Source organism: Rhamphochromis sp. 'chilingali' (assembly GCF_963969265.1).
Source record: "Rhamphochromis sp. 'chilingali' genome assembly, chromosome: 9".
Taxonomy (NCBI): Eukaryota; Metazoa; Chordata; class Actinopteri; order Cichliformes; family Cichlidae; genus Rhamphochromis; species Rhamphochromis sp. 'chilingali'.
The window spans coordinates 17,415,723-17,437,780 of NC_137936.1; the positions used below are offsets into that span (position 1 = coordinate 17,415,723).

A 22,058-nucleotide genomic window follows, 5' to 3' on the forward strand; every position below is an offset into this window, starting at 1 on the left:
TGGCACTGGTGATGTCATTTCCTGCAAGATGTTTGCAGTAATGACCAGGGAGTTCCGATGCAGGACTGAGGTTCTGGCTACAGCTTCCTCCGAATGTCCAAATGTCAACACACAGACACACACACGCACACATACCTGCCTTACTTTGAGTATGACTTAAGAGCTTGCTGTAAACTTGGCATGAATCAAATATAAACACCAGAAAAATTAAACACACATGGTGATGAGAAGCACTTTACTGTGAGGAAAAAGTATTTGTTAAGCCACATCTTTTAAAACAGTATTGGAAATCGACTTTATTCATTTACCAGCAGTTCAAAAGGAAAGAGACTAATCATGTTTTACAACTTTATATGATGTATACTTTGTTAAAAGTATAGAATTAACAGTAAAAAAGTTACAGCACTCATATGAAAAGGAGTATAGTCTGCAATATATAAAATATATTATTGGATTATTCCTTACTTAATTATTTCTGGTCTGAGCTTTGAGCTTTTTTCCAACCTGCCAGATAAATGAAGGTATTTGAAAAATATATCCATTTCAGCATTAAGAGTACGTATAAAAATGCAAAATATAAAGAACTTATGCGTAATTCTCTTGCCCTTGTGCTTCACCAATGCACTGTACTTAAATTGGTAACAGTGAGAGTAACAGGTAGTGATAATTCCAGGCCTTTAATATCCTCCCATCTCCATTCATCTTCAACAAAAGCTTTCTGTCTTTGATTGTTGGCTCTGACTCATTGCGGCCGTGCTGCTGTTTGATTAAGAAGGGGGTCTGTTAATGTAACGTTTCTTTTTACTCTATTTTCTCCTTCCTCAGACCCCTCCCCTCTTCACCGCATTCGGCACAGTTTTGATAGGGGAAGGGACGTTACAGTCTTTATGTCGGTCTGAATTTGAGCTTCGGTAGGCTTTAAATGTTCCATAAACTTTGCGTGTGGTGCTGTGCTGTGCGCTGTACGTGTTTGATTTTTGTCCCGTATGTGGGGAGTGGAGCCTGGGGAAAATAAACCCAGTGAAAAACCACACAGAGCCGTCAGCTCTGAGGTACCACTATGGCAACATCACATAACCCGAAGCAACAAACAGGCTCTCTCATATTTTGCTGAAGTGATTTTAAGTGACAGACACAGTACTTAGACTCTGGCTAATTGGCGTTAGCTGTTGTCTTGTTTGTCAGTCAGGGAAAGCGATCCGAATGCGAACCTGACGTCCTGGACTGTGTGCGAATGTGTGCATGAGAGAGAGTGTCTGCAGCACACTGCTGCAGACGAGCCAAACCTCTTACCCATCTCCTAGAAATAAAAACAACATCATCGCACGCCACGAGTTCCATACTAGTCACTGAATCATTACAAGTACAGTTTTTGCTTCACCTTGCTCCCTCTGTGTCCCATCTTCTCCCCCACCCCACTTCCAACTTTTCTATCCAGATGTGGAGCAGATGGCCATTGACTGGCTGACCGGAAACTTCTACTTTGTGGACGACGTGGATGACAGGATCTTCGTGTGTGACAAGAATGGGCAGACATGTGTTACCCTCCTGGATCAGGAGCTGTACAACCCCAAAGGCATCGCTCTGGACCCCACCATGGGGTGAGTGTGGTCACTTTCTTAAAGTACGGAGGGAAGGACATCACACAAACTTTGTCCAGCAACTGCGTTGTGTCATCCATCGCTGTTATTCAACTTTAAAATATGTGGAAATAGAGGGGAAAAAAACAGGATAAATTGGATGTTTGGAAGCTGGAGTAATTGAGCGCAGATGTTGGCGGTATGCTGACTGTATAAGGTTTTGAGAGGAAAAGCACGTTTTTGTTTTCGGCTCTTTTGTTTATGACCAAACTTTCCAGCTGAATTCCTGAAAGTGCGTCTGTCTCTGCGGCGCGTGGTCGTGATTCTGAGAGATCGTTCTTCGGAGAAAACTGCGCGAATGCAAGAATGTGCGTTCGCGTGCACGTATTTGCTTGTAGTTTTCCTCCCACACGGCTTTCTCTGCTGTAATTGGTTCGTTCAGGAACAGGTAGAGCTGCTGGAGCTGGCTTTTCTTTTGGTAATCGGCAGTGTCATTAGAGGGAGAAAACAGCAATAACAAACACTGGCACAGCAAAAAAAGTCTTAGTTGTGCTTTTAATCTGCAGGCTGATTTACTTTGAGTGACATACAAGTAAAAGACAAAATTTTATAAATAAATAAATAACATCGTTCTATTTTTCCTGCCTTCATCTACTCATTAGCAGTTGCTCCGTTTCTCTGTTATGAAAGGATTTTGAGAGGTCTACTTTAGAGAAGGACTCACAGCTCGCTTGTGTAACACATGTTTTTCACAGTAGACGCTGTTTGTTAACACGTTTACAGAGACTGTGAGCAGGATTTGATGATTTGATGTCATAAACAAGTTATTTTATTTTATTTTTTTATATTTCTGCTCTGGCAACAATGAAAACTTATGGTCTAACAAACTGGTTTTGGAAGGAAAAAATGTTATCAGATCTCAAATATCCATCAAAAAGCCCAAAATAAAGTTTTCAGTATTTTTTCCAACCAGAAGTTAAAGTCTGTCAATCAGCAGCATCTCTGGGAGCGGGCTATAAGGTGCTCCCGACACCTCCTGAAATATGTTTGGTCTCCCTGGCACCCCCCACCCTACTCCCACCCAAAAAGCCACTGGACTAGAGTGCTGTTAATCTTACAGTACCCAACAGTAATAGGTGAGAGCACAGATAGGACCAGTAGGAATGTAACCGAGTACATTTACTCAACTACTTTCTCAGGCTTTATGTACTTGTAGTTCATTTACAGGTGACGTCTTGCTTGTAAATGAGACATCTAGTCTGTGTGGGATTACCTGTATAAATAAAGGTTATAATAGGCTATAATTTTTAGTTACTGAAAAAGTCAGAATACTTTTTCTATTTTAAAAAGTATCTATTACAAGATTATGTTTGCATATTAAATCGGCAATATGACACAGGGCTGCATATAGCCTTGAAAACTGTGCTTTGCAGACCAATTTGCATCTTTGGTGCCCCCTGTGCCCCCCTTGTACTCCATTTAGAAAAATCATGAAAACACCCCTGCTATCAGTCCGTTTCTTCTCACTTCTTTCTATAGGAAGGTGTTCTTCACAGACTACGGACAGATCCCCAAGGTGGAGCGCTGTGACATGGATGGCCAGAACCGCACCAAGTTGGTGGACAGTAAGATCGTCTTCCCCCACGGCATCACGCTGGACCTTGTCAGCAGGCTGGTGTACTGGGCTGATGCCTATCTAGACTATATTGAGGTGGTGGACTATGAAGGCAAGAACCGGCACACCATCATTCAGGGACTGCTGGTAAGAAAATAATCTCATTATTATCTCTCTTTAGCTGTAAGAAATTCCCCATAACGCCGTCTAACATGCTCTGGAGCTCTATACACGATACGTTACCCCAGTGTGCGCCTTTAATGCGTTTTTAGCCAGTGAGTGATTAGCAGGGAGAAGATGGTGGACATTTGGCTTTTCATTAAATAAGCTGATTAATCGTGTCCAATATTGAGGCTGTTGATGTTGCTGCGCTGTTGAAGCACATTGGCTTTTAAACCTGTTACCATGGCTTTTACTGTGATCTGTGGGGGAAGTAACAGCTTTCATTTACTCACTGAACCTAAGGGCACAGACATGCACACACACACACACTTAAACCGCCACCTCTTGTAATATATGTGTGTGTGCGCACCTGTGATAGACCATTAGTACATGCACATCCTTCACTTACAGGATAAAAAGAACCGTGGTTATGGATGGTGCTGAGTCAGGGCTGTTTTACCAAGTCGGTGTATGTGTTTGCTGAGACTTAGCACACACTCTCTTAAAGGTGCAAGCTGCGTAAAAAGTAACGTTCAGATCACACACTCTGGCCAACACAATCCGTCAGTCTGGTTTGTGTTGTCTACATGTGGAAGCTAAGGTGACCTAATGCACTATTGTTAATTGTTGCCTGAATCCAGATTATGATAGGAAGCAGTATGTAAATGTAATCTTTAAGGTAGTCTGTGTTTATCAGCGATATCCACAATGACAGGCCTCAGTTCCATGTCAGATTTCGTGTTGTTCCGGTGTTTTTGTATTTCCTGCTGACTTTGTCAGCTAAAGGCAAGTGCTGTGTGAGCAATCATCATGTTTGAGAGCTCTGGACTATTTTCGGTCTCGGTCACACTTTGCACCATGCTGACCACGGGAAATTCTACTTTTTGGACAAGTGGCTTTTTAAAATTGTATATTGGGGCACCTCAAACAGCTTGACCACTGTTCTACACATGTGCGCATGGTTTATTAAACTAAAGGTGACATAGCAACACAGCATTTGTTTAATGGTAAAAGAGTTTTTTAAAAATCTAACCATCGGAAATGTCACCAAGAAGATCACAAAGAGGAGAGAACTGTTTTGTTTTGGTGGTAAGTTGCCATGGAATGAGGAAAATAATAGCTACCAAATTGTCCCCATACAGAGAAAATAAAAGACTCGCTCAAGGAAAATGTCACAAAGCAAGGAGTGACAGATCCATTGTTGTATATTGGCGATGCAGGGGAGTGCACTACTAAAAAAACAGCTCTTGGATTGCATTTATTTGTTCAAATTTATGAAAGTTAAACCCCTTTTTATGAGGTTACACACAAAGGCAATACTAAAGTGTTTCTGCGTAGACGTCACGAGGGCTTAGATGATTTTTTACAGTCTCTGCAGACTAATAAAGCGCTTGTAGGTTTATTTTTTTGTAAAGACTGTTAGTCAGAGAGACTTTGTTTATGGAAAACTTATTTTGTATGAGTATTTGTACATGTAAGTTTAACAACAAGAGACGAAACACATGAAATACTGAAAAAAATAAAGCGTTTTTTGTGCTTTCCTCTCCCTCTGATTTGTGTTGTTTTTAGATTGAGCATCTGTATGGGCTGACTGTATTTGAAAACTATCTCTACGCCACCAACTCAGACAACGCTAACATGCAGCCCAAGACCAGTGTGATCAGGGTGAACCGCTTCAACAGCACAGACTACCAGGTGGTGACCAGGGTGGACAAGGGAGGAGCTCTGCACGTCTACCACCAGAGACGGCAGCCCCCAGGTAGACATGCCCGCACATATACATCATTCCTAGGTGGATATTTTATTATGAGACTCATTTTTTCCCTCTTTCTTGGTTTCTAGTGCGCAGCCACGCATGCGAGGAGGACCAGTTTGGGAAGGCTGGAGGTTGCTCCGACATCTGTCTGTTGGGGAATGGCCAAAAGACGCGGACTTGCCGCTGTCGCTCTGGATTTAGCTTGGGTAGCGATGGCAAATCTTGCAAAAGTGAGTGGGAATGAACGGTGACTGAGCTCCAGCGATTGTAAATCAACACATCCATCAAAAGTTATCTGCGTGTCAAACATTCACTGTAGCAGTATTCCCAGACGAGGGTGGGCTCCTGAATTTCCCAGTGGGTGTATGGGGGGCATAGCTCAAGTAATTTGAAATGTTACTAAGAAAGAAACAAGTTTGTTGAATTGTGTCGTGCATAAGATTGTTACATGTAGAAATGCCATTTTTTTAAGAATTTGGACGGTCTTTTTAGACTTTCTACATGTGCCCTATGAGAAGGTATTATAAAGGCCTTTCTATGAGAAGAGCTGCTTTAAGTGTATTTTGGTCTCAACTGTTGCCTTGGCTCGGATCCATGTAGATTCAGTTTGAAGTCACCAGATTAACAGATGTCTCGAGCAGTTGCTGTCTGTCTGTGTTCATTCTCCTGTAGATTTAATCCTGCTATCTCACTGTTTGAGTTTAAGCACAACTCTCTCCCTCTACCTCAGTGACTCTATATCAAATGATCTGCGAACCAAGTTGTACAAGTCATTTATCGATGTATGAAACGATCTCTTCTGCTGTCCTGCATATGCAGTCTTTCTGTTCTCAAGTTATTTGCAGAGTTGAGTTTTCTGAAAGTAACGCCGGCACTGAGCTCCAGCATTTGTTTTATGTATTTTAACAGCATTGCTGGCTCTTTGCTGGCCGCTCCACAAAGCTGTCAGTGTGATTCAGCTTATTCTGAGAAGTGTTTTACTATCCACCAATAACAGCTTTATATTGATCTGCCTACTGAGAAAAGAACGTCCTTGAAAATAGCAATATTGATTGACCCAAAGGGCACCCATCTTCTTCTTTCGCTGTCTCATTAAAAATCACTTAATTTTCATTTTTGGGCTTTTGTTGAACTTGCATTTTTTTAACATTAATAATCCATATAAATTATTCAGAAATAACTGTGTCAGCATATGAGTTGGCCTCTAATTTTGATTCCTTTAAAAAAAATAAAGTAAAGAACAGTAAATGATGGTCTAAGTTGAAGTGTTTTACCTTTATTCCCTTGTTTTGCCACAGAACCAGAGCACGAGCTCTTCCTGGTCTATGGTAAAGGTCGCCCGGGGGTCATCAGAGGCATGGACATGAATGCTAAGGTGCCAGATGAGTACATGATCCCGATCGAGAATCTAATGAACCCGAGAGCGCTGGATTTTCACGCCGAGACCGAGTTCATTTACTTTGCTGACGCCACCAGCTACATGATTGGGCGCCAGAAGATTGATGGAACGGAGAGGGATACCATTCTGAAGGAAGGTACGGCAACAGCAGCTGATTGGAGAGACCAAAACGACATGCCAAGATTATGAGCTAGTTCGATGATTTTCCATAATAATCTCAAAAACGCATTTCTTAAAATAAAATTTGTAGCCATATTGTAAAAGACTGTTTTTGTTGATCTGGCTTAAAATTATTTGAGATAAAAAAGTGCTTTACAATATGACTCTTCTATTCAGTCCAGTTTATAACAAGTAGCAACTACAGCCTCTTTCAGTACCTTACTTATAAAGCATGTGATATGCTGTGTAGAAAAACTTCACAGCCACTGTTTGTGTTTGTCTAAGCGATCCACACGGTGGAGGGTATAGCTGTGGACTGGATGGCTGACAACTTGTACTGGACAGATGACGGGCCCAAGAAAACTATCAGTGTGGCTCGACTGGAAAAGGCTTCACGCACCCGGAAAACACTGATTGAAGGGAAAATGACTCACCCTCGTGCCATTGTAGTGGATCCGCTTCATGGGTAATATGGATAAAGAGATGAAGGGAGGAATAGAGTGCAGAGAGAACAGATATCAGTAAAGAGCAGTAGAGGAAATGATGGTAATAAGGTACAAGTGAAAGCAGATAAGAGATAATAATAATAATAGGTGATCGTTACATCTGGTTGTCTGTCTGATGACTCAAGTAAAAAAATACCCACCCTGCTGCTCCCCTGTCAGTAAAACCAAAGCAACATTTCTGTCTGCTCTCTTTGTTTGCTTTTATCTTTATCTGTTGCTTTTCCTTGTAAGCAGTATCTTTGTATCATCCAGCCGAAGCCCTTTGATCATTTTTCACCCAGTGCTGCTGACCATTTTCCCCTCGAATTGGCGAGTCCTTTCTGATTACACCTATCACACCTTATTTACTAAAACAGATGGAGCATTTTGTATATTAGTTTCATTAGCTGCATTTCATTTGCATGCAGCCATATTGCTCTTTCAAATAATTCTTTATAATGGTGTACATGGATGTGTCTTATTGATAAGACCTCCTGTGCTCTTTCCTGAGAAATACATGCTCATAAACCCACGCAAAGACACGCACACACATTGGATTGCTAGTGACAGGGTGATGTGTGTCCACACACTTCCCTGGGGAAAGGCACTCACTTCTACTAATGCCTGTAATCAATCAGGCTCAGCAAGGAGGAGGAGAAACTAGCAGAAACCACTAGAAAGAGGAAAAGGCAAGGGAACTATAGAATGCCACTGTTAATGTCAGTCATATTATGGCAAGAAGGGACGTTTCTAATGTCGTACAATAGTGTAGACATCAGTGGTTGACAGGACCTAGAGTACCTGATGACAAACACCGGCATGCCTGTGGGCATATCAGCTGAGACACACTGCTGAGCATTCCCCACTGGTTGGTTTGATGAGTACTGGGTGCTTTAGGGCAGCTAGATAAAATGTCACTGCTTTTGTTAATCCTAAGTGATTCTTTACGATGCACCAATAATATTTACCTTTTCCTGTCTTGCTATCACTTGTACCCATAACAGTTCCCTTGTTATTCCTCAGGTGGATGTATTGGACAGATTGGGAAGAGGATCCTAAGGAAAGCAAGCGTGGAAAGATCGAGCGGGCGTGGATGGATGGCTCAAACAGAAATGTGTTTCTGACCAGTAAAACAGTGCTGTGGCCCAACGGCCTGAGCCTGGACATCCCCCAGGGAATCCTCTACTGGGTGGATGCCTACTACGACCGCATAGAGATGGTCTACCTTAACAGTTCCGGACGCAAGGTCAGAATTAAAATGGTTTAAGAATTGAAGGTTAAAACTGTTTTACTGGAGTCTGGTAACTTCAGACAGGAGTTAAAAACGGGTGTCAGTGCACTAATAAGGAATGCGCTTTAAAGCAGTGGAATAATGTGGGTGGTCTATCACTGTGTAGTACAAACAATGTGGCCTTGAGTTTTGTTAACACTGGTTTCTCCTTGTGTCTGAACTGATATTTTGATTTCACTGAGCTGTGGTGCTATTGGTGCTGTTTTTATAATGCAGAAACTGGAATGGAATCTAAATATTATGCACACACACACACACACACACACACACACACACACACACACACACACACACACACACACATTAGTGAAACAAGTGCCAGTCAATGTTTAATGTGCATTTTTATATTGCTATTGCCTAGACACTTATGTTACTTAACCCATGTAATAACTAGTAAAAAAACACCAGTCATTGCATCATACTTTATCATCACCATGAGCAAGGTTTGAACTACACTGCTCAAAAAAATTAAAGGGAAAAAAATCATGCTGGATATCTATACTGATGCCGTTGGGTGGACTGAAACATAATGTCCCAAGGGTGTTCGACTGATTTTAGGAGAGGTGAATGTGGGGGCCAGTCAACTCTTGTCACATGAACGCGGGCATTTTCAAGCACCAGAAGGAACCCAGGACCCACTGCACCAGTGTAGGGCCTGACAGTGGGTCCAAGGATTTCATCCTGATGCCTAACTGCAGTCAGGGTGCCACCCTATACCATCACTGAGCCATTATCAAACAGGTCATGTCGTCAACTGTGCAGAAGGTGAACCTGCCGTCATCTATGAAAAGCACAGGGTGGCAGTTGTGGACCTGCCAATTCTGGAATTATAGGGCAAATGCTAATCAGGCTCCATACGGCCCACTATGAGTCTGTCTCTCATTGTCTGTGATGGTTAGACATGCTAACATTTAGACCAGTGGCCTGCTGGAGGTCATATCGTAGTTCTGGCAGTGCTCATCCTATTGACACCGGTCCAGCTGATGGGTTAAAGGCCTTCTACGGCCCTATCCAGCTCTCCTAGAGTAACTGCCTGTCTCTTGGAATCTCCTCCATGTTCTTGAGACTGTCCTGGGAGACACAGCAAACCTTCTTTTCCTCTACTGTAACTGTTATTAATTTCATTAACACCAAACCAGCTGAAACTGACCAACAACCCCATCTGTTACCTAACTGACCATATATATGCAGTAGCGGTTCATTATAAAAACATGCTTTACAGTCTTGCCTCTCTTCTCACATCACCAGACGGTGTATGAAGGTCAGGAGCTGAACCACGCCTTTGGTCTGTGCCACTATAAACACTTTTTGTTCTGGAACGAGTACCGCAGTGGTAGCATTTACAAGTTGGACACCACCACAGGCACTGCCACTCTACTGCGCAACGAGCGACCTCCCATCTTTGAAATTCGAATGTACGATGCTCAGCAGCAGCAAGGTACTGGGAAAAGCGTTATACATAACATCCATCCAAGCATGCTAACTTAAAAAGTATTATTGTCCACAGAGACAGCATCTCATAAGTGCCCATTCATCTACAGGTTCTAATGCATGTCGCGTAAACAATGGAGGCTGCAACAGTCTCTGTCTGGCCATACCAGGAGGGAGGCAGTGTGCCTGTGCAGAAGACCAAGTACTAGACAAAACTGACAACACCAGCTGCAGAGGTTTGTGCATGAACTCATTGTACGTGCTTGTGTGCGTCTGCAGGGTGTTTCTAATGGCACCAGTTTTGCTCCATTACCCACAAGGTTAAGCTTCTTGTATGTCAGACAAGATGAGTCAAGCAGTCTGACTGTATGTTTTCTAAAACTGTTAGTCCTAAAATGTTTGAACAAATGCAGACACACAAGAGCAGGCTACAAGAGCAAGCAACATCTACATACTGTAATGCAATCCAGTGCAAACTGTGCAAAAAACGCTGCCTTTGTGAAGCGTTGTCTTCAAGGTGTTCTTGTTGTTTTGCAAAAAAACCAGAGATTACAGTCTTTGTACAAGTGGTTCCCTTCTGGTTTTCTTGATTGTTATGCAAGCACCAGTCAGCTCAGCCTCAGCCTGTTATGGGTGGGTTTTGACTGATGGATTTCATGAATGTTCATGTAATTGTGCTTTTTCACAAAACCACGCATTTTTCCCTTCTGTGGAATATTTTCAGAATTCGTTGCAAACTCCTGCTACTTTTATGTCCCTCAGGACCTTTGTTTTTATGTTTTGTTTTTACCCCCACATTGTCTTTAACCTCCTTCTTCTCTTCTACAGCAAACCCCTCTTATGTACCTCCTCCTCAGTGCCAGCCTGGAGAGTTTGCCTGTAAGAACAACCGTTGTATCCAAGAGCGCTGGAAGTGCGACGGAGACAACGACTGTCTGGACAACAGCGATGAGGCTCTTGAACTGTGTTGTGAGTTACTGCCCGTACACGCAAACAAAACAGCTGCCCCTCCTTTTGCTACTGAGTCAGATGGTGTCCTGAATTTGTAGTGGAGCCAGAATGAAATGAGAGATTTTGAATTGAGTGGGCGAGAGTTTGTGTGTGTGAATGCCCGTGTATATGCGGGTACACGATTTCTGCGGCTCGGGAAATGCTCTCTGTCTGTCTCTCCGTCTGTCTTTCTGCCTGTGGTCAAAAGTGCAGACAGGTTTCCCTTCCAGACAAAACAACACCCCGTCCAAACCAGCTGGAATATCTACCCTCTCTTGTATTCGTTTTCACCTCACATCTCCGAACTCTCTCACCTTTCCGTTCCCCATCTCCACACACGGCTTCTTGTATTCCTGTTTCTCCCTCGCCCTTCAGTGCGCCCTTTTTTTCCCCCTCTCCAGACCAGCACACTTGCTCCGCAGACAGATTTAAGTGCAAGAACAACCGCTGCATCCCTCTGCGCTGGCTGTGTGACGGGGATAATGACTGCGGGAATGACGAGGATGAGTCCAACACCACCTGTTCAGGTAGACAAAGACTCATTTATTTTGGGTCGTTTCGGAGGTTTTTTTCTATTTATGACGTGAACTCTGCTATTTTGTGTTTTAGCCCGAACCTGCCCGCCCAATCAGTACTCGTGTGCTAGCGGGCGCTGCATCCCCATCTCCTGGACATGTGACCTGGACGACGACTGTGGTGATCGATCAGATGAACCTGCTTCCTGCGGTTAGTCAACTTAATTTCCACCCGACAGCTCGTTGTACAAATTGTTTTGCCATATGAGCGCCACGTGAGCTAGCGCTTTATATCTAAAAGTCTTCCTCTGTCCACAGCCTACCCCACCTGTTTCCCCCTCACTCAGTTTACCTGCAACAATGGGCGCTGCATCAACATTAACTGGCGCTGTGATAATGGTCAGTTTCTCTTCTTTATTATCTCGTCTGCGTGTCTTTTATGTCGACGTACAGTAGCAACTCGTTGTTTGTCTTTGTCCCAGTTATCTGTGCATGTTTGGCCACCAGCCTCATTTTTGCATACGCTCTTCTTTTCATCATCTTTTGCGTTTGCATGTGCGTGTCTGTGTGTGCATGTGTGTGTGTGTGTGTGCAATTGGTTTTGTTGTCACGTGTTGTGCTGTTAGCCCAATCTGCTGTCTTCCATTGGTTCTGTCTTTCAGAAAAGGATTGTGAGGACGGCTCTGATGAGTTGAATTGTCCAAACCTGACCGGTTAGTGCATAGATCAACATGCACCACAAAAGCCTTGATGCTAGCCTCGCTTTAGGACTGACCAGGCAGGATTAGAAACAGTTAGGGCTGCTTTTCTGCTCATTAAACATGGCCACAAGCTGAGACCAAAACTGCTAGCATTGATTAGTCCATTGTGCACAAATTTGACACCAAGTAAACTATTCATTAAAACAAATACATTAAATAATCAAAGTGTACTTTTTGAGGAATTACTGGAAACCTTAACTAAAGAATAAATGCTATTTTCCAGATGACTTCATAGTCAAATTGTTTAACAAATACTGAACATTATGTATTAGGTTGTCTCAAAAGTGCTCAGAATGCTCTGCTTCCAAGCTCAATGTATCAGCGCTGGGTACATTCTCTCATGGTGCATGGTCTGATCTATGCAGTTTCTGTGATTACTTTGACTCTCATCTTTGATGTTCAATTTAATTTGTGTTAAGTTTTTTTTTAATTTTCTCTGTCGTAATTGAGAAAAGATGATATCTATCTATCTATCCACCTGTCTATCTATCATCTGCACTGCATGCCTCACAAAGTGAGTAAGTTAGCGTTGCTTCACTGCATTTGTTTTCCAGATAACGACTGCGGGGACAACAGTGACGAGGCAGGTTGTAGTCACTCCTGCTCCAGCGCTCAGTTCAAGTGTAACAGCGGCCGCTGCATCCCAGATTACTGGACCTGTGACGGAGACAATGACTGCGGAGACTACAGTGACGAGACCCATGCAAACTGCACCAATCAGGGTCTGTATCTAACCTCCATATTGTCTCTTGAAACTTTTCCACTGCTGCAGAATATTGCTTTCCAATCGAATGCACCTTTAACTAGAAAAAGCAGTGTGTTAAAATATCCTTTAAAAAAATCAGTGTGTTAAGAGTCAAGTTTTCTGTTTAGATAAAGCCTTGCTACACTTGTGCGAACAAGTTTTGCCTTGACTTCAACTTGAAGAGGTTTGTTTCATCTCTTTTCTGAACTTCATGTTTCTGTTCACGCAGCACTCCCAAGGATGTTATGTGATGTTATTCAGACACTTGAAGTCGTTTAAATATCAGGCAGGGAAATCTGACACAGTACTTAGCGAAGTTTTATGGTGTATTGCATTTGGAAGGAACAAAAAACAAACATGATTTAAAAAGTAGCTATCGAACGTGACAATTGTACTATACAGAAATAAAATAATACAATAAAAGGACCTGCAGCTGATGGAACAGACTGCATTCTATTACCAACCTCTGTTGTACCCATAAAAATGTATGATAATTGATTTCCCCTGACAAAGAATTTGTATTTATATACTATATAATTAGTATTCATATTTAATAATAAAAGCTTTAGTTGAAGAATGGCTAAGAAGGAGTACTGGCAATAAATGTGAGGAAAGGGGAAAAAGACATTGTGCACTAAAAGTTACGGGCCACTGGCTTACCATAGAAGCTACTTTCGGCTGCTCCCTTATTGACAAGGCGTCGTCACAGCGTTTGCCAGAGTTTTTACGCTGCATGGCCCTTCCAAAGGAATTTGAGTCTCCTCCTGGGACCAAACCGCGGAGGTTTCGCTTGTTAGCCACTACGCTACAGAGCCCCTACGAAGGCTACTGGCTAAAGTAAAGTGTAAAGTGTGCGTGTTAGTCCCCATAGGGAAATAGTTCCTCTGCATTTAACCCATTCACCCAGTGAAGCAGTGGGCAGCCACCAGTGCAGCGCCCGGGGAGCAGTGTGTAGGGACGGTACCTTGCTCAGGGGTACCTCAGGGTAGCCGTTCAGTGGAGTCGAACCCCCGACCTTCCGATCATTGGGCCACCACTACCTACTGAACTATCCCTGCTATCCCTGGCTGATAGTATAGGTTGGATATTTTGCAGTGTTTCTTAGTTGAAACAAACAAGACTGAATGAGTTTACAGAAGTCAAATTTATGTTAAACATTCAAGCTCATGTTCAAGCTGGTGTTTATGAAGCACAGGTAGCTGTTAGTGTCACGGATGGTTCTGCATTAATTTCTTTATTTAATCTCTTTCTTTTGTTTAGTTGATTCAATGGGTTTCGTGTCCGTAAGTCACTCTGTCTGTTAGGTACAACCTTTGACACCCAATAATTCAGATATACCTACTTATACTTATAAGTAACTTCTCTTAAAAGCAGCGAAATAAATCAAATATATTTTGCTGCTGTAACGAACTGCCTGCTGATGTGTAGAAAACAGTGACCTTCTGAATTCACGCTTAAAGCTTTTCTGTCAAATCTGTCCTTCTGCGTGCTAATTTCTAACGGGCACCTCATTAGTTTTAGTTCTCAATCTTTTGAAGTCGCACATTGTTTTTGCTCAAGGCTGCGTGTCCTAATGCGAGAGATGTCGCAAAACGGCGTCACTTTCGAGTGATGTCTTTTTGATGTCTTGTTTTTTGGTTTGTTTTGTGTTTTTTCAGCCACTCGCCCGCCTGGAGGTTGTCATACAGATGAGTTTCAGTGTCGGATGGATGGCCTGTGCATCCCCTTGCGCTGGCGCTGTGATGGGGACACTGACTGCATGGACATGAGCGATGAGAAGAACTGTGAGGGTGTCACGCACATGTGTGATCCAGCTGTCAAGTTTGGCTGCAGGGACTCCGGTGAGGAATCCACACTTCTTAAAATGCACCGACTAATTTCATTCTGCTTCTAATGACATTTTATGCAACGTTCTGACGGACGTTGCTCGTGAAATAACCCTGCCTTCTGTCTGTAGCACGCTGCATCAGCAAAGCCTGGGTTTGTGATGGCGACAGCGATTGTGAGGACAACTCAGATGAGGACAACTGTGAGGCACTGGTGTGTAAGCTCTCTCACCATGTGTGTGCCAACGACTCCACCATCTGCCTGCCCGCGGAGAAACTTTGCGACGGAGCTGACGACTGCCCAGATGGTTCTGATGAGAAACTCTGTGGTAAGGAACAACACCACCCAGGCTATGTCTCATTGCAGGGAACGCAACGCAGCAAGTGAAGGCCTGCATTTAAAATGATCGCTAAAATAAATCAACGGTTAAGTACATCTGTTCCTTTTTATCTACAGACTTGTGTTCGCTGGACAACGGCGAGTGCAGCCATAACTGCACAGTGGCTCCCGGAGAGGGGGTCATTTGTTCCTGTCCTCTGGGCATGGAGTTGGGGGCTGACAACAAGACTTGTCAGATCCAGAGCTTCTGCGCTAAACACCTGAAGTGCAGTCAACGCTGCGAGCAGAACAAGTTCAGTGTCATATGTTCGTGCTACGACGGCTGGGAACTGGAGCCTGACAAGGAGAATTGCAAGAGCACGGGTAAGGGATCATGGAAACAAAAGGCAGATTTAGGGAAGTGAGCAGGGGTGTGTGTGTGTGTGTGTGTGTGTGTGTGTGTGTGTGTGTGTGTGTGTGTGTGTGTGTGTGTGTGTGTGTATAGAATTGAGTTACACAGGAGGGGGAGAAGAAGTGACCCTTACTATACCTCATCACTGCCAAAACAGCAGAATCGAAGGGTGGTTTGGTTTCGGGATGAAGGAAATGAGAGGCAAGCCAAGCAGGAAACTGTGGTTGGAGAGGATGCATATCGCCAGAATATGGTATTCTTTTTGGACAATAGACAGTACACTGGAGACAGGAAAGGGGAACATATTACATTGTTTTAATGAGAGTATATGACATGTAAAAAGATTCATGAAGAAAACCTAGCTAGTGTTTTCTGACTACCAGTTTTAGTTTATGAAAAAGTGATTATTAAATGTCAAAGAAAAAACTAAAGAGCTGATGTGTTTTTAAAAAAAATTATTAAAGTCATTAAAAGTGCAATTTGGGAAAGACAGAAAATACTTAATCACTTTATATCAACTTTGAATTTTGTAATCCACATAAAGAATGTAGCTATCTCCCTGCAGCAACGAGGACACAGATTTATGATGCTGCCTCTCACGGCCAGGTCTTAGAGACTAGCCACCAGCACCCTGTCATTCATCCTGCTGCCCGTATGGCTGCCTGTTAGGTACAGATAACTCCTGTCTTATTTACACTGAGTTTTAATTACCAGGGATTAGAGCCACTTTCATACCCCCTCCTTTGCTGGTCAAGCCACACACGGCAGAGGAACAGGGCTGCAGGGTTTTCCATGCTGCACAGCAGAGCCATTTTGGAGCGTTTTGAGTATCAATCAACGGTGACCAAGCAAAAGTTTTAACCCTTTATGATCTGGTTAGCTCCATATTTTAGGATATTGTTTTTTTCCTCTTTCCACAGATCCTTTCAAACCCTTTATCATTTTCTCCAACCGCCATGAGATCCGCCGCATTGATTTGAATAAGGGAGAGTTCAGCGTGTTAGTTCCTGGGCTCAGAAACACCATAGCCCTGGACTTCCATCTCAACCAGAGTGCCCTCTATTGGACTGACGTCGTGGAGGATAAGATCTATCGTGGGAAGCTGTCTGAGAATGGAGGTGAAGCCTTGTACTGTAACAGGGTTTTATGCCTAAAAGACCTAAAAGCACCACCTCTTTGGTTTGTTTTGACAATCGAGGGTCCGCTAAGTTTCATGCCAGAATGCACGATCTTCATCAGTGAAAAACAATTCTATTTGCAGCTGAAAACATCTGGAAATTGGCCTTCCAATTGCAGTGCAATGATTAGGTTTTCTAGGATTTTATTGAGCTGAAAGGAACACATTGGAATGCAGGGCCCCTTTTCTGTGCTTAAAAGCAGAATAGACTGTAGAGTGTGTACAGCTATGCTGCTGGAGCTGTGGCTTCTGGGTAACAGAACATCAGATACTTCATCACATAAGGTCAGACCGGTCAATCAAGACCTGCTGCATCAGGCAAGCAAGGCGTCATCATGGCTGCAGCAGCAATAATGAGGAAATTATGTGCACAAGTCTCCACTTATATTGTGCATCTTACTGTATGTTTATTTGCTTGTTGTGTGTCATGTTTACTTACACAGTCCATAGGCTACATGCAGCAGTATGTGTATGCTTTCATTGTGGCAGAGAGGATAATGACTCGTGTAATTAGACCCTGATTAGGAGCCCAACGGAAAATGAAAGGGTTAGAAAGGGGCTGGAAAATGTGTCTCTTTGCTCCTGGAAGACACCACACATTTGAGACCTTTTCTGCAATTGTAGCATCACCACCCATGCTGAACAATACTACTGTATTTACCATTTGATTAAAGAAAATCGCAGAGTTAACTTCTTATCCAAATAGCTCCATTGCATTTACATAATTTGTCAAACTAAAACTGGATTAGCAGTTAAGATTAGAAATGTAGTCGTCAGCAAATCCCAGCCTCTGCAGCCTTTAATGCTACATGTTGAGATACTGTGTGAATTTAAAAAATGTAAGCACCCCAGAGGAGTGTTTATTTTATTGAGTAGTGAGATGAAATATGATGTTTGAACATATGCCCTGATTTTTTTCTCTTCTTGTAGCTTTAACCAGCTTTGATGTGGTAATCCAGTACGGGCTGGCGACACCAGAGGGTCTGGCAGTCGACTGGATAGCGGGAAACATTTACTGGGTGGAAAGCAACCTGGATCAGATAGAGGTAGCCAAGTTGGATGGAACCATGAGGACCACGCTACTGGCGGGGGAGGTGGAGCACCCCCGAGCTATTGCTCTTGACCCCCGGGATGGGTAACAGCTGTTTATTCCGCCTCCTCCTCATATCAAGGAGAACACGTTAACATCACGTTACAATGGCTCTAATTGTTTTGGCTGTAACTACGGAGCTTTTTCAGTTATAAACCTTGCTGACTGTTTCATTTCGTGTTATGGTTCTTTAGGATTCTCTTCTGGACAGACTGGGATGCCAGTTTGCCAAGGATTGAAGCTGCATCCATGAGTGGAGAAGGCAGGAAGACTATCCATAAGGAAACGGGCAATGGAGGCTGGCCAAATGGACTCACTGTGGATTATTTAGAGCGTCGCATCCTGTGGATTGATGCCAGGTTGTACAGAGGGAAAAACATGAAAATATTTGCACATAAATGTTCAGTAATACTCCGAAACATAGCTAAAACTTGTGCTTTATGCAGGTCTGATGCCATCTATTCAGCCAAGTATGATGGTTCTGGACTAATTGAGGTTCTGAGGGGCCACGAGTATCTGTCGCATCCGTTTGCTGTCACCATGTACGGTGGAGAAGTTTACTGGACAGACTGGAGGACCAACACGCTGGCCAAGGCAAACAAGTGGACCGGGAGCAACGTCACAGTGGTGCAGAGAACCAATACGCAACCCTTTGACCTTCAAGTGTACCATCCATCCAGACAACCACAGGGTAGGAAACAGACACACACTCATGTATGCACCACCATTCAATCAGTATATGGAAAGATTACAATCTGAAATTATCTACAAGTTTCTGCCTTCAAAGTTGTTAATTGTACATTTTGAGTTACTGACAGTCATAAACTGAATCACCCCACAAGAAAGTTTGTGTAAGTCAAGACCACTACAGTCAGTATTTCCATCTGCAGTCATTTATAGTTGGCCGTTCTGAGACCTCTCTGACCTCCATCTGCTTATAATGAAAGCCTAAGGCATGTGACGAGACACGAAGGCATCGATAAAACTGTCAGAACAGTAATTAGACAGGAACACCATGCAAGGGGGGAGCTGATTTTGGGAGGGGGGCTGCAAAGTGGCTTGCAGAATTCACGGGGAAAAGAAGTTTTACACTATGCTGAATTTTCTTGACCATTAGGAAGTATAATTACATTCGATTTTAAGCACACATTAAAACATTTCATTGACCTTCATACTTTTAAAATAAAACCTTTTCTGTGCTCATGTCTCCGTAGCTCCTAATCCGTGTGCAGCTAAAGACGGCAAAGAGCCCTGCTCTCACCTGTGCCTCATCAACTTCAATCAGACGTTCTCCTGTGCTTGTCCTCACCTCATGAAGCTGGGCCCTGACAAACGCACGTGTTACGGTAAGGCTGAGCTCACGAACACAAATGCAACCACTGTGGAAAATAGACTCGTTGAGTCTTTCTTAGCCTCCACGCAGTCCTGTTCTTTTCTTGTTTCAGCTTGAATGTTACTGTCTAATCCCTGTCCTTGCAGAATTGTTTATTTATAATTTCTTTTATTTTTCTCTTGGAGAAAAAGAGAGAGGATTAAACAGACTTTTTTTTTTTTTTTTTGTTGCTTTGAGGTCTTTTTGCTGTGACAGCTTTGGAGCGTATTGAGGTGTCCGTCTGTAAAATAGTGAAAGCTGGCCTGTTTATTCAGTGTGTGAGTTTAATATTCAAGGCAGCACTTTCTATTATCTTCGGCGGTAATGGAATGGAGAGCCCCATTCTGTCTGATGCAAGCATCAGACACATCCCCCAGCTTCCACCACCGGCTCTGGGATGGCCAATACAGCCCGGCGCTGTCATTACTCTGCCCTCTCCGGCTCTCTTTCCCTCCTTTGCTGTCTATCATTTAAGCCGCACACAGTTAAATGATACTTGACTGTTGAGACCAGTGCAATTGCAATGTATCTTCACTGATTGAATTCGCTCGCTCTACTCTGGCTGTGCTATTGAGTTAGCCAGCCAGACACAATCATTAGTCAAAAGATGCAATTGGATCAACTGTTTGTTCAAGTGGTAGGAATAATGCGTGGATGTACTGATCCATGCTGTAACCATCTATCCGCAGCTCTGACTCATGCATTAGTGTGTACTCGTGCATTTGACTTGAAGCTACATTTAACTCCCGATTACTCACATTGAATACCAAGGGTCCACGTCAACATCTTGTGTCTCCCGCAGAGTCTCGCCAGTTCTTGCTGTACGCTCGGCAGATCGAGATCAGAGGAGTAGACATCGACAACCCGTATTACAACTATATCATCTCCTTCACTGTGCCGGATATCGACAACGTGACTGTGGTGGACTATGATGCTCTGGAGCAGCGTATCTACTGGTCAGATGTCCGTACTCAGACCATCAAGAGGGCGTTCATCAATGGCACTGGAGTTGAAACTGTGGTTTCTGCTGGTATGATGGAGGCAACACGACACATTACAGAACATAATTAAAAGGCTCATTATTTAGAGCCTTACTTTAAGAAACAAATATAGCAGGGTAATTTTATCAGACTGCACCAAGATTTTTGTCCAGTAGTTAAAAATTAATGCTTCTCTCACTTCTAGATTCCTAGTATGCAGATGCTGTTATGTACAAGGGCTCTACACAACAAAACTCATTAGCTTGGGGAATGGCAATCTTTTGCCTGAAATAATAACCTGAGTGGGCACGTTTTGGTGGATGATCTATGCCAGCTAACTCTGTCTTTAAAAAAAAAAACAAGTTAGCTGGAAACAATAAAAGATTCAGGTGATAAAATGTGTCATCAGTTGTCCTGTTAGCCAACAAATGCAGTACTGCATTTTCTAACCTATGGACACGTGTCCATAGAAAACATCTGTTTTTAAAAAAAAAGGCTGATTAATAAGAGTTTGTTCGTGTTCTTCATCTTTCATCAGATTTGCCCAATACTCATGGTCTGGCTGTCGACTGGGTGTCCAGGAACCTGTTCTGGACCAGTTATGATGCCAACAAGAAGCAGATTAATGTTGCCAGACTGGACGGCTCCTTCAAAAATGCTGTCATCCAGGGCTTAGACAAACCCCACTGTCTAGTGCTCCATCCAGTACTGGGGTTGGTCTCGCACACAAATGCACACACACACTCATACTATAAAGCTGTCATGTGTCGCCACGCTGAAGCTTTCAGAAATTGCTCACAGACACCCTCCTGGCTTCACCTATAACTTGCAACAGATACAAGCAGAAGTCTGCACAAAGACACACACAAACAATCATACAAAGTCTGTCTGGCAGGTTCCCCTCTGTGTGCGCTCACAGTAATTCAGTTCCTGACCTCGGAGTGTTTTGTCACTCAGGAAGTGGTTCCAATCCTTCTCCCCTCATGCCGCCTCTCTCTGTCTTTTTTTTCTATTTCTGTTTCAAAAGTTTCTGTGCTCAGAGTATAAATAATTTACAGCAAGTGTCTCTGTTGTTTTGTGTTTCTTTTTCTGTTTCTCATCACTTTCTTCACTGTGTTTATCTTACATCCTGTCCGTTCCTGTCTTGCCTTGCATAAGTTTTTCTTTTTTTGCCAGCTCCATGAACTCAGTCTTTTCTCAGTCCATCAGAGAATAAAAAAGTCCATCTGTATTCATATACTCAGTTTTGATCTGCCGGAATATGTGGGCTTTTGTGTGTTTGAGGTCAGTGAAGAAAATATATTTTCTTAAGACAAGTCTCTGCCTCTGTGTGCATTATTTCCACTGTACTCCTTCCTCTCTGTGAAAGGCTTTAGCCTCCTTAAGAGGAGGAATGTTTCCGATCTGAGCATTGTTGGCGTGAGAGAAAATGAGAAGCAGATGTGAGATCTGTGAGCTCTCCCCTTTTTCTGGCACACAAACACGCTGACCCCACCAAAGGTGGGTGGGGTCAAAGAAAGTTGAGGCGGGGCAAAGAGTTGGGAGGGAAATGTGTGTGCGTGTTTGTGTGTGTGTGTGTGTACACAAACATGACAATATAGGGGTTTATATGCTTCAGATGCTTTATTTAAGGGTAGTTAACAAACAAAGGAAGGGCGTGGTGGCTCTGGCTGGATTTAACAGAAAGTGAATGAGCATAGAAAATGTGCAGTCCAAACAAAGTGGCACACACACGTATATACATGTTACCCTCTATACTCTGCATATGTGCATTTCCTCATGACAGTTTGAGAAGCAGTCATTTATGTGAGTGCATCTGGTGTGGGAGATTAAAGCTGTCAGCGGTTGATCGGGACATTAATTAACTGCTGAACTAAACGCACTGAAATATAGTTTCTTATTTGTCAGGTTTTTGCCAGCTTTATTTCTGCCTCACTCATCGTCATTACAGTCTGTTGATGCGATTTTGGCTTTGAAATGAAAACGGCAGATT

General features: G+C 43.1%; 1 protein-coding gene across 1 annotated transcript in view; it reads left to right on the top strand.

The window, feature by feature from the left end:
* LOC308403241 (low-density lipoprotein receptor-related protein 1-like) overlaps positions 1–22,058 on the top strand; it is a 105,463-nt gene that overhangs the window by 52,495 nt on the left and 30,910 nt on the right. Inside the window, exons 7-30 of the mRNA XM_080892509.1 lie at positions 1,439–1,601; positions 3,120–3,342; positions 4,927–5,116; positions 5,200–5,343; positions 6,412–6,648; positions 6,957–7,137; positions 8,180–8,402; positions 9,696–9,885; positions 9,989–10,114; positions 10,707–10,847; positions 11,270–11,395; positions 11,478–11,594; positions 11,702–11,782; positions 12,699–12,866; positions 14,548–14,730; positions 14,847–15,044; positions 15,173–15,418; positions 16,367–16,564; positions 17,554–17,758; positions 17,908–18,072; positions 18,160–18,404; positions 18,928–19,059; positions 19,888–20,115; positions 20,604–20,778. Coding sequence (XP_080748635.1) covers positions 1,439–1,601; positions 3,120–3,342; positions 4,927–5,116; positions 5,200–5,343; positions 6,412–6,648; positions 6,957–7,137; positions 8,180–8,402; positions 9,696–9,885; positions 9,989–10,114; positions 10,707–10,847; positions 11,270–11,395; positions 11,478–11,594; positions 11,702–11,782; positions 12,699–12,866; positions 14,548–14,730; positions 14,847–15,044; positions 15,173–15,418; positions 16,367–16,564; positions 17,554–17,758; positions 17,908–18,072; positions 18,160–18,404; positions 18,928–19,059; positions 19,888–20,115; positions 20,604–20,778 — 4,285 coding nt within the window. The remainder of the gene's footprint in view (positions 1–1,438; positions 1,602–3,119; positions 3,343–4,926; positions 5,117–5,199; positions 5,344–6,411; positions 6,649–6,956; positions 7,138–8,179; positions 8,403–9,695; positions 9,886–9,988; positions 10,115–10,706; positions 10,848–11,269; positions 11,396–11,477; positions 11,595–11,701; positions 11,783–12,698; positions 12,867–14,547; positions 14,731–14,846; positions 15,045–15,172; positions 15,419–16,366; positions 16,565–17,553; positions 17,759–17,907; positions 18,073–18,159; positions 18,405–18,927; positions 19,060–19,887; positions 20,116–20,603; positions 20,779–22,058) is intronic.